Raw genomic sequence first — 12738 nt, 5'->3', positions numbered from 1 at the left:
CTGCTTTCTGGTTACCTAGCAAAACGCGGAACTTTCTTGTTACCGAAAACAGTAACATGCTGTTAGTCTCAGAAAATAGTCCACTAAAATATAGATCTTCTTTCTCGGCGTGTAATTAAAGAACTTCAGACCTGAATATCGACTTCGGAGAGACATTCAGTTGATGTGTACTTTGAGTGTACGTTGCCGTTCAGGAACAGAAGAAGGAACAGTGTTGTCTTTAACCGTAACAAAAACCAATACAATAAAGTGCAGCGGAAATAAAACATAGTTCACGCACACAAACCTCAACATCTTGCTTTTCTGTAAGTAAAGGTATCAACTGCACTCAACAGTTTGCCTCCTCTGCAATGCGAATGCCGCTGACGGTTCTTGGAAAAAGTGCCCAATTCGCCCTCGGGCTGAAGCATCTGCCATGTATAAAGGAGAACTCTCGTCGAAACCCAAACGGGTTGCATGGCTAAAGAGAGTACACTTTCGGGACTATGAATTTTCTAGCCCAAAATAATCATAAGCTCACGCTTCTGTATATATACTGCTTTCTGATTACCTAGCAAAACGCGGAACTTTCTTGTTACCGCAAACAGTAGCATGCTGTTAGTCTCAGAAAATAGACCACTAAAATATAGATCTTCTTTCTCGGCGTGTAATTAAAGAACTTCACACCTGAATATCGACTTCGGAGAGACATTCAGTTGATGTGTACTTTGAGTGTACGTTGCAGTTCAGGTACACACATGCTGTCCGTTTATAGAAAGAATCGTACTGTTCACGTTAAGAACGCTGTGCTCATGGCTTCACCCTTATGGCTGACCAAGCTTGGAGTGAGAAAATAAGAAAATATTGGGGAGAAAACACATTTAAGCTCCGCTTTTAAGGGTATGACTCGAAAGCGCTAACGCCTTCCGTCTGCAGGCTTCTCTTAGAGGCCCTAGCGTACATGGACTTTACAACTCGCTTAATCTCTAATACCTTAATTTGTTTCTCTATCATATCGCACGTACTTTTTGGCATACAGTCGCAAGCTACCACACTATGTAAAAGGTCCCCGGACATAAACATAAAGCACCGCTTAACCAAGCCGTACGAGCATGCCTACGTCACTAAACGGTAGCAAGCCTGACTCAGAATACAAGGTCCTGGAGGGCTGAATTCTTTAAGCCCACCCATCTGAAATGAGAACTCAGAGTTTGCAGCTCCTAACAAGTCGGCCATGCCACGTGATCGTGTGACGTCCATAACCCTGCGGTTCTTCAGTGTCCGGCCACGTCAGCCGCCAGCTGTGCCCTCCCAGAGCCTACCAATGATTTTTCGTTCACGAAGCCGACGCCGGAATTTCTAAAGAAGGGGACCTCTAGCGCTATCCCGTTAAAACACAAGAACGGAGAAGAAATTACGCTGCGTAGTTATAAAAACATCGACAGCAATTCGGGCTACGACGGCTACGAGATTACGGGACTGTAATGTCCTCGCTATTAGTGCGTACTTTGGAAACGAAATGTAATAGGCACGAGCATCATGGTGGCCGCTATCCGGTGTTTCTATTACTTGTAGCCGGTCACATGTCAGCCGTCGGCGACATCCTTGCAGCGGCGTTAATGACAAATCCGAGGGCGAAACTGATGTCAGACCAGAAGTGACAACTGTAAATCCCGATGTATATTTCCTGACATGCTTCACTGGAGAGCACCTAACCACCTGCTATAGGTGACTTCAACATATATCTGGCTGTGTGCGGACAGGTGCGTGGAGTGTCGCAAAAGCTAGCTATGAAAGTGACGAAAAGCTCAAAAACTCGATATAAAGGCACAAAAGGTTTCTTACGCAGTGATCACAAACAATGTAATTAAGTGTTCCCTTAATGTTCTTGCGACTGGTGCTTGACAGGTTTAACGCTGAGCAAGCTGACATTCAGCTGTCGATTGTTTTCAAAGCATACCACTGTTCAAGGATCAAACGAGGTGAATAAAGAAGGTTAGCTGCTCACCCACAAGCGGAGGTCCAGTGAATAATGTCCATCCACCGAAGAACATCATCCACCCTGATGCAAGAGGCATCCACTCGGAACCCAGGTAGTCCTTTATAATGTTCGTGAACAGAACCAGCACGCTGCCGATTGTGCACGCATAAAGAAAGACAATTGCTATCAACGAAGCAGACCCAGATGCCCCCGACAATGTAGACACCAATGTCCCTAGCACTGCGTATTCGGCGAACATCATCTGGCTGCGAGACAGAAACCTCCTGTCCGTGATCCAGCCAAAGCTTGCGCGCCCTACGAGATCCCCTACGTTGGCAACGTTGAGAATGGCCATTGCCGTCACTTCTGGCACACCCCGGTCGATGGCGTAGTCCACGATGACGCTGAGAACCGTGGTATTGCAGTATCCGATCACCACATTGGACACAGCAATAACGTAGAACATTGGCTGACGGAAGACGTACGTGGCTCTGTCCACCATAGGTATCCGGTACTTCGCGCACTCAGGAAGCGAGCAGTCGCCTTGCCGGCAGTTCTTGGCGCAGACTCGCTGTGAGCGACGAGCTGGATCATGCATCAGCAAAAGAAAGGGAACCGCGTGCAGGGTGACTCCTGAGAAGATGAGAAAGGCACCTCTCAGACCGTACTCCTTGTAACTCCAGCCAAACAAGGGAATCATGATGAAGGACCCTATAGCTGGCCCCATGTAGAGAACACCCATGGCTGTGGTGATGTGCTGGTCAAAGAAACTGGCCACGAGTGGGCTGGTCAACGTGTAGTGAAAACTGCAGCAGACACCTGCAATACAAATTGTTCTCTCGTTCACTTTCGGGTTTTTGTAGTGGTATTCTATCGACCAAAATTTGCCATAATTTGAGCTGCAGCAAATGCAACAATGTCACACATGTAATAAATATTATGAACGAATGAAGAGAGGCAGTAAGAATCACAAGAAAGGGCAAAATGCTTCACATCCTGTAGTGAAAATAATGATGCTCTTATTGTCAGTTTTTTGCACATCGTAGTGGACGTGTGACGTAAAAGCAAGCCAGAGGTGTCATGCATATAGTATCATGTACATTGTCTATTTACTCTTTAATGTTTGCGACACGCGTAGCTTCCAAACTGGCGAGTGCTAAGTAGTCTGATCACGTCTGTCGTCCATTCATGATTTTCGTTGAAGCTCATCTAATGACGGGCTCTAAGCGAGTCTGGTATATGAGCATTGAATATTCCCAACTCGTACTGGGAAACATGTATCGTAAAACAAACAGCCCACAGCTGGGCACAGGAAAGATTAAATCAGAACAGGCCAACCAGCGTCCTCGGTGGCGAATCCGGAAATGCTAACTATACAAAACCAGTGCACAGAATTTTTGTCTGAAACACAAATTACGTGCGCCAACTTTGCCGCTTTGATAATCTCGGTTTGCCTCTCATGTGCATATTTTTGCATGTTTTTGCGATTCGGGCTTTCAGATGCAAGGAACTTTTTATCGCTTATAATGAATAATTAATCTCTGGCCTGGATAATAGCATTTATTTCTTCCCCACTTACACTAGGTCTCAGTCCTTGTGCCCGCATCCATATATTCACGGTATAGTACACAAGGTTTAGAGTCCCAAAGTGACATCAGCTGTGAGGGACGCCATAGTGGAAGGCACCGATAATTTCCACCCTCCGGAGTTCTTCAGCATGCATTGACATCGTACAGTGCACGGGCATCTCGCGTGTTTTGCCTGTATCGCAAGTGACCATTTTTTTTTTTAATGTATGTCTTGTAACAGGGTCGAAAGTTAAGCTGGTTTGTGCATGACCTTGTGGCCTACCAGATTGAAGAAAGAAGTATATTGACGATGTCCGAGGATATGGGCCTGAAGAAAATGGGCTCCGCCATAAACAAGTGCAAAGAGAAAAGCCTGTCAGTTTTCCTCACAACCAAAACCAACAAAGAAATTTTTTCCGTTCAGAGCCCTTGTGTCAGAAAAAACAAACTGGGCAGAGAATTGCAGGCGGTTCGCTACAACGGGTCTTTACGGACCTCGCGGTAGATGAGCCGTTCCTGATCAACTAGCCGCAAAGCGTAGACGACTTTCTTCAAGATGCCTGTCCGCCCAGCGTGAGTGGCTTTTCGATAGATGTGAAATATCTATACTACTCGCTCCCGCAGAATATGATGTTCAGAGAAGTCGAAGAATGCATTGACCGACACGACGTAGTGAAATTCAAAATTCAAGTGGCGCGTCGAAAGAACATTTTCTGGAATTTCTAAACAGCTAGTTGCATACCACCGTCATCAGTCATAAGAGGAGTCTGTACATTCAACGGGGAGGGGATATGCATCGGGTATTCGCTCGTCTCCATTTTGAGTAACGTGTTTCTTGCGCGTATTGACATACGTCTTATGACTGCTATTCAATTGAGAAGCATCACTAAGGAGTTCCGTAATGTGGAAGACTATCTAATTCTTTACAAAGTGGACGAGACAGCACGACAGCAACAGCACGTTGACAAGATCACCGATATTTTAAAAGAGGAACTAAAGGGACTAGAAATAACGAGCGAACTCCCAGAAAATAACGTACTGCGGTTTCCGGACTAGGCCCTAGCCTTTTAGACAGTTGTATGTTGGCGGTACAAACTAAGAAGCAAAAAAAGGACTTCTCCCATAGAGCTCAACGCACTCCAAGTTCATCAAGCGGGGAATAGTAAAAGTAGGAATGAGAGCCGCATTGATAAGATCCTGCTACCATGCTGTGCAAGCTAGTTTTGACGCCCAGAACTTTCGGTTGAAAGCAGCAGGTTTTCCAATGCAGCTACTATCCAGTGCAGCAGAAGAACTTGGAGGCAGGAAAGATATTAAAACCCCATCAGAAGAAAGGAAGCCGACATCAATGGTTTTTCCCATAACCTCAAGAAGATAGGCGCAAAAGCTGACTTATAAGGGCTCATGCATGTGCCTGTCACGTTAAGGAGTATATATATGCCAGGTTCCACAGAGAGTGAACTAGAAAAAATCAATGTCAAAAGAAGCACAAATAATACGTGTGAAAAAATGTGTATGAGATACCCCTGTCATGCTGGCGCACCTATACGGTAAAACAGGGCGCTGCTTGAATGAACGGCTCCAAGAGCACGAAAAATCCCTGTAAGGCGCCATAGGCAATGAACTGGCAATACACTGCCGAGAGCATGATTATGTCCCCAGCTCGGTTACGACATAGTCATATCGTCATACTCAGATCAACAGACCAGGGAAATTCAAGAAACCATTAGCATTCAGCGAAAGGGCGACGTGAGCGTCAGCACACCTTCTATAGCACTTCGCGTTAGCGAAATTATCTGTACTTGATGACATAACCTTCTGCCGCGTTTTTATCATGTCGTCTTTTTGTGATTGTGTATCTGCCTTTTCGTTTTGTACCAAGGAGAGGTATATAGCTGACGACCGTGCAATATCTGGTTGTCGGCATCGTGTTCCCTCTGTCTTTTGTCTTGTGTTATATTGTAACCCGCGCTAACCGTGTCAGTTCTGGAGGGAGAAGAAGACGAAGTTCTGCGGAGTGCGCGTGGTTCTGGGACGCCGCTGCTTTTGCCTGGTGAAGCGCCTGCTCTCTGCCTCCTGTGCCTCAACCCCGTCCTTTGACCCTGTCCTTCTGGACTGCCGTCCGGGTAGCGATAGAACCCGTGACATTCTGGTGGAGGTGCGGGGTAAATGCAGCACAGCCCCTCAAAACCCGCTACTCTGAGTTCGCCCCCAAGTCTCAGCCGCCGCCCCTTCGACGAGGAGGCCGAGATACGTGCCAGCCGGCGACTTCAAGGACTTGCTCCTGAATTTGGTCTGTTGCCGAACTCCGGCTCACCACAACTTACAATGGCCCGGAGTACCACGACCCAATGTCAACAGACGGACTCGTTTCTCGCACCGTCCGTGGTGTACCTACCGATGGCTCCTCGAGCGGCTGCCACGTTCCATGGCGATGCCTCCGAAGATGTGGAGGATTGGCTGGAGCAGTACGAACGTGTGGCCCGCCACAATGGCTGGAATGCCGAAAACTGTCTTCAGAATTTGTATTTCTGCCTGGACAGTACGGCTCGGCACTGGTTCGAAAACCACGAGGCCTCCCTTACATCCTGGGACACATGTAAGGAAGAGCTGCGACGGACGTTCGCCAATCAGTATCGGCGACAGCGAGCAGAAGACCTTCTGCAAACACGAGTACAACGACCCGACGAAACTGTAACGAGTTTTGTTCAAGACGTCCTACGACTTAGCTCCCGTGCCGACCCCCGTGCCACCGAGGAAAAAAAGGTGCGTGCACTCATGCGGGGCGTCAAGAGTGACATTTTCGGCGGGCTTATTCGTGATCCGCCGACTACAGTGGCACAATTTGTAAATGAGGCGACGAACATCGAGCGAGCCTTGGTTACGCGAGCGGACCATTATCGTCGCCTTGCTGGAGGTCCCAGCGTTTCGAACCTTTCAGCTGTTCGTTTCCCTGTTGGTTCCTTCGACACCGCAAGCCTACGCGAGATCATCCGCGAAGTTGTACGCGAGGAAATACGGCAGCTGCTTCCACCTGCTGATGGTACGGCATCCTGCACCCTCACGGATGCTGTCCGCGAAGAAGTACAGCGTGCCCTTGATCCACAGTGCTCCGTTGCTTCTTCACCTACTCAGCCCCCTACTCAGCCCATTGAGACTTACGCGTCCGTTGCTAGTCGCCCGCCGCCGCAGCAGCCACCACCGCCGCCTGCTCGTCGACAGTACTTGCCTGCACAACCCCGTACCCCTGTGTACGATCTTCGTCCGCAGCAGCAATGGATGAGCAAGGCTGACGTGTGGAGGACAACCGACCAACGCCCACTATGCTTCCACTGCGGAGAAGCAGGCCACGTCTACCGTCGCTGCCCTTACCGCGAGCTTGGTCTTCGCGGTTTCCAGCGGAATGCTCCCCGCCCGGAGTTCGGCGAGCAACCCCGCGACATCGCGGATTATCTGCGCCGTTCACCACCACCCGACCGGTCTTCACGTCGCGACCTTCGCTCGACACCGTCCCGCCGATACGATTCTCCCCTTCGCAGCAATCGACGGCAAAGCCTGTCCCCTCATCGGGAAAACTAAGCCCGGCGACGTCTGGAGGTGACGTTGCCGAACCCGTTCCTGTTAAAGAGCCTCCACGTTTTTCGCCCCGCTCCCCCACGCGACCCGACGATCAACCCGACGACCTTCCCGACGAACTTCGCGCCGAACTTCTCGCCGAACTTCCCGCCGAGCTTCCCGCCGAGCTTTCCGACGAGCTTTCTGACGAACTTCACGACGAACTCCCCGACGGAGCTTCCGACGACCGTCGCGCCAGAGTGTACAATAACCTCGATGTTGTGATCGACGGATACGACGTGACGGCACTCGTTGACACTGGTGCAGACTATTCTGTTATGAGTGGGGAGCTATGCCGCCGACTTCACAAGGTAACGACGCAGTGGGATGGCCCCGACATCAGAACCGCTGGAGGCCACCTCGTGAGACCAATCGGCAGATGCACTGCTCGTATTGAGATTAACGGTCTCAGGTGCCCGGTTACCTTTGTTGTACTATCGAAATGTTCCAGAGACATTATTCTCGGAATGGATTTTTTGAGTGATTGCAGCGCTGTAATCGACTTTACCGACCGCCGCCTCACGCTTCGTCAACCTCGATATACCTCGGCGCAAACAAAGCCCCAAGTTTGCACGGCACGCGTCTTGGCGGAGCACGTAACCGTACCGCCCCAGTCTAGCGTATTTCTCCCTGTCACGTCCGACCACGTTGCTTCTGGCGAAGTTCTGCTGGAAGGAAGTGCTCAGCTGCTTCTTGAACGGGGTCTTGGTGTTGCTCGAGGTATCGCGCAGCTGGATACTGGCTGCGTACACGTCCTAGTCACCAACTTTTGTGGCACTCCACAGCGCCTTACGAAAGGCACGGCTCTCGGTACCATGGAGAGCATTACCGCCCCTATTCAAGTTGTTGCCCTGTCCGAAGGTGCTTTCTCCTCCTCTTCGCAGCAGAACGATGCACCATTGGGTGTAAGCATTGCACCTAATCTCTCTGTGAGCGAGAGGGCCAAATTGATAGCGCTGCTTGCAGAATTCCAAGACTGCTTCTCTACGTCATCCGGAGTTCGCCAGACGACCATTGCCAAACACAGAATAATTACCGATGACGCTGCTCACCCTGTTCGTCAGTCGCCTTACCGAGTTTCTTTCAAAGAACGTGAAGTTATTCAGAACCAAGTGCAAGAAATGCTGGCCGACGATATAATCCAACCCTCGCACAGCCCATGGGCAGCTCCAGTGGTACTAGTAAAGAAAAAGGATGGCACTCTTCGATTCTGTGTTGACTATCGCCGTCTCAACAACGTCACCAAGAAGGATGTTTATCCCCTTCCTCGCATTGATGACGCACTTGATCATCTACGACATGCCCGTTACTTTTCATCCATAGATCTGAAAAGTGGTTACTGGCAAATCGAAGTGGATGAGCGCGACCGAGAGAAGACTGCTTTTATCACCCCGGATGGTCTATATGAGTTTAAAGTGATGCCGTTCGGCCTCTGTACCGCCCCAGCAACCTTTCAGCGCGTTATGGACACCGTCTTGGCCGGACTGAAGTGGCAAACTTGTCTGGTCTACCTTGACGATGTTGTAATCTTCTCAAGCACGTTCTCCGATCATCTTCTTCGCCTGAGAGCAGTACTACAAGCTATAAGAAGCGCAGGCCTCACTCTGAAGCCAACAAAGTGCAAGTTTGCCTACGATGAATTAAAATTCCTTGGCCACGTCGTCAGTAGCGCGGGTGTTCGTCCAGATCCCGATAAAACAGCCGCCGTCGCCTCCTTTCCTACACCATCGGACAAGAACGCCGTACGGAGGTTTCTGGGCCTCTGTGCTTACTATAGGCGCTTTGTTCCCAATTTTTCTCATGTCGCTGCACCGCTTACTCACCTCACGAAAGAGAACGTCGCCTTCCAGTGGTCGGATGAACAGCAGCGTGCATTCGACCGCCTTAAACAAAGCTTACAGACCTCCCCTGTACTCGGGCATTTTGACCAGGACGCCGAGACTGAAGTTCATACAGACGCCAGCAACAAGGGCCTCGGAGCCGTGCTCATTCAAAAACAGAACGGGACCGAGCGTGTAATCGCTTACGCAAGTCGAACATTATCGAAGGCGGAGACTAACTACTCGACCACTGAAAAAGAATGCCTCGCGGTAGTTTGGGCGATTAATAAGTTCAGACCCTACTTGTACGGACGCCCATTTCAGGTGGTTACCGACCATCACTCTCTGTGTTGGCTCAGCACTCTGAGAGACCCTTCAGGGCGACTTGCACGGTGGGCACTTCGGTTGCAAGAATTCGATGCTACAATAGTTTATAAGTCCGGTCGCAGGCACACAGATGCTGACTGCCTCTCCAGAGCGCCTATAGAATCAGTATCTGACGGTCAAGACGACGAGTATGAAGATGCTTTTATAGGTACCATAAGCACGGTCGATATGGCAGCGCGGCAGCGACACGACACTGAACTCCGTGAAGTAATCGCCCATCTGGAAGGTCAAGAAGGCACCATTCCACGCGTCTTCTTGCGCGTTCTGCCCGCATTACGTCTTCGCAACAATGTGCTATACAAAAAGAGCTTCGCAGCGAGTGCGAGGTCTTGGCTACTGGTTATTCCGGCTGACCTGCGTAATGAAATTATGGACGCCTGTCATGACGACCCAACTTCCGGGCATTTGGGATACAGCCGAACACTCGCACGAATTCGTTCCAAGTATTACTGGCCTCAACTTGCTAAGACTGTTCGTCACTATACCAGGACCTGCCGCGAATGTCAAAGACGTAAGACTCCGCCCGTACAACCCGCAGGACATCTTCACCCCATTCCGCCGCCTATGACTCCGTTCCAGCAGGTAGGCATGGACCTGCTCGGACCTTTTCCTACTTCCAACTCGGGACACCGCTGGATTGCTGTTGCTACGGATTACCTCACACGGTATGCCGAATCGCGAGCTTTACCTTCTGCAACAGCGGCTGATGTAGCGAAGTTTTTCGTCGAGTCCATCGTCCTCCGTCACGGTGCTCCCGAAGTCTTGATCACAGATCGCGGTGCCGCGTTCGTGTCCCAGCTAATGGCAGAGATCTTGCGTTTAAGCAACACGCACCACCGCAAAACTACCGCATACCACCCCCAAACGAATGGGCTCACAGAGCGCCTTAATAAGACTATAGCCGACATGATATCTATGTATGTGGACGTCGAGCACCGTACATGGGACGATATTCTTCCCTACGTAACTTTCGCTTATAACACCGCAACTCAGGAAACAACCGGGTTTTCGCCGTTCCGCCTGGTTCATGGCCGAGAGGTGATTACCATGCTTGACGCCATGCTTCCCCATGAGCCGGAGGCCTACTCCTACGACGATGTCCAACTGGTAACCCAGCACGCAGAAGAAGCCCGACAGTTGGCACGACTACGCATCCAAGACCGCCAGCACGTCGATGCACGCAGGTACAACCTCCGGCATCGTGAAGTTAATTTTGCACCTGGTGATAAAGTGTGGGTGTGGACTCCCGTTCGCCGTCGCGGTCTCAGCGAGAAGCTGCTAAAACGTTACTTTGGCCCATACGAGGTCGTTCGCCGTATAAGCGACGTGAATTACGAGGTGATTCCGATTGTTCCGAGCACATCTCGTCGGCCCCCTCATCCTGAAGTGGTGCATGTGGTTCGCCTCAAAACTTACTGTGAACGCTAGAACCACGTATTCTGACTCTGAGCTCTGCTCGATTTAACGTTTCAGTAACGCTGGAGCGCGCATCGGGACGATGCGCCTTTCAGGGGGAGGAGTAGTGTAACCCGCGCTAACCGTGTCAGTTCTGGAGGGAGAAGAAGACGAAGTTCTGCGGAGTGCGCGTGGTTCTGGGACGCCGCTGCTTTTGCCTGGTGAAGCGCCTGCTCTCTGCCTCCTGTGCCTCAACCCCGTCCTTTGACCCTGTCCTTCTGGACTGCCGTCCGGGTAGCGATAGAACCCGTGACAATATTTTTAGCCACAAGAGTGCGCCTTGCAAATTGTCAGCTTGGTTTCGTGATCTTGTACGCAGCACTAATGCTCGTTGTTCTGTATTTTTCATAATGCAGGCGTTTGATAGTCCCTTTCTGGAGCCCCTTTCAAGGAGGCTTAAGGAACATTGGCGCTCTTGGCCCATGTGCATGGATACAAGTGTAATACAAGACCTATGTTCCATGATCCCACAATTTATCACATTTCAGAGAAGCTTGCAGCAGCGATTTTCCCGTTGTTCTCGTTTTTTTTTCTTAATACTTTGAGCTAGCGGCGGAGGCCGAGAAGAGGCGATAGTACAAAAATGAACAATTGGCTTTTGTGCCGGTGGGATGAAAGAAGAGCCTCGACTGATAAAAAAGTAAGGACTGTGCGCTTTAAGTACTACAATAAATCGAACTGCTCTTACCTTGAGCGACACCTAACCATATGGATATTTGAAGTATTCCGCAGGAGATGCTGCTCAGAGCCACAGAAATCGCTGCTCCCAAAGTGGCGAGTATGCACAGGGTGCGCATCGCAACATGATGAGCCATAAAGCCTGCCACGGGACCTGAAATATCAAGCGCAGGAGAAATGAGGAATATAACGAGATTGAATTATTCACTGATCGCTTGTCCTGTCTACAAGTTGTTGCTTTCTGACTTAACATCTACTTATATTGTCATACACTCACAGTTGCCTTTAAGCCGCGAAGAAAAGCTTTTGTGTGAAGCACAGAAAGCAAAAATATCTAGTCTTTTATCCTAAAACATGCATGGTTAACACGATAGTGACAGTCGCGTTGCTGAATATCAGTGCAGTGTACCAACCGCGAAAACACATCTATTACAAAGCGCTTCTTACAGCTAGTAATACAAAAGTTGACTATTTTTATATCCGCGCTCCTCATCGACCGATGCGTAAAAGCTGTAGTATAGCTCGGGTAGTAAAAGAAGATTAATGCCCGGTTTGAGGGTGATTGGTATTGGTAGTCCCCTAATGACTCAGGCTATAAGGAATGCGAAAGTGGAGGTTTCCGTAATACCAATTAAAAATGATGGTTTACTATACCCAGATGCAAGTGACTGAAGTCAACTTCACAGTATTATGAGCTTGGCGCTGAGTGTTGTAGGGCCGCATACCTGTGAGACAGGAGGCGATGCTGAAGAGGGCCAGGGGCCAAGCGGCCTGCTTTCGCGTCAGCCGGAAGTCGTGGAGGAAGGCCACGTACATGACGCCCGAACAGCGAAACGTCCACGAGATGCAGCTCATGACGGCGCAGCCTGCCACGGCCACCACCCAGGCACGGCTGCACCGGCCGCCGCCAGTGGCCTTGCCCGTCATGGCGGTGATACAATCCAACCTGCCCACAGAGCATTCAGAAAAGGTCCATCTTTTGTTAGCGTTGTTAGAACTTAGCATTTTCTTCTTCCCTTTTCCTTTTTCCATACCAATATTCTTATTCCGTATATTATCCTTATATATCCCTTTTTTACAGCTTGATACCCCAAGTGGTCTAGACAAGTCTGTACAAAAACAATCGCAGCTGCGAATTGATGGCGAGCCCACCACAATACTCGGGCATATATAACGTGGCCAGCGCGCTTGCAAACGAAACTGCAAATACGCTTGTAAACTGTGGCATGCCATCTGTCAGTTGCAGCCTATCACA

The 12738-nt window shown here is 49.8% G+C and overlaps 1 protein-coding gene across 1 annotated transcript in view; it reads right to left on the bottom strand.

Moving 5' to 3' along the window:
- LOC146197254 (monocarboxylate transporter 12-like) overlaps window positions 1-12738 on the bottom strand; it is a 30122-nt gene that overhangs the window by 5095 nt on the left and 12289 nt on the right. Inside the window, exons 2-4 of the mRNA XM_084599053.1 lie at window positions 12209-12429; window positions 11494-11637; window positions 1988-2779 (exon numbers count right to left, since the gene is read on the bottom strand). Coding sequence (XP_084455179.1) covers window positions 1988-2779; window positions 11494-11637; window positions 12209-12410 — 1138 coding nt within the window. The 5' untranslated portion in view covers window positions 12411-12429. The remainder of the gene's footprint in view (window positions 1-1987; window positions 2780-11493; window positions 11638-12208; window positions 12430-12738) is intronic.

This window comes from Amblyomma maculatum, chromosome 3 (genome assembly GCF_055883805.1).
Source record: "Amblyomma maculatum isolate TAMU_Amacu chromosome 3, ASM5588380v1, whole genome shotgun sequence".
Lineage (NCBI taxonomy): Eukaryota > Metazoa > Arthropoda > Arachnida > Ixodida > Ixodidae > Amblyomma > Amblyomma maculatum.
The sequence above is the reverse complement of the archived record's forward strand: the minus strand, read 5'-3'. Positions and strand labels throughout refer to the sequence as shown.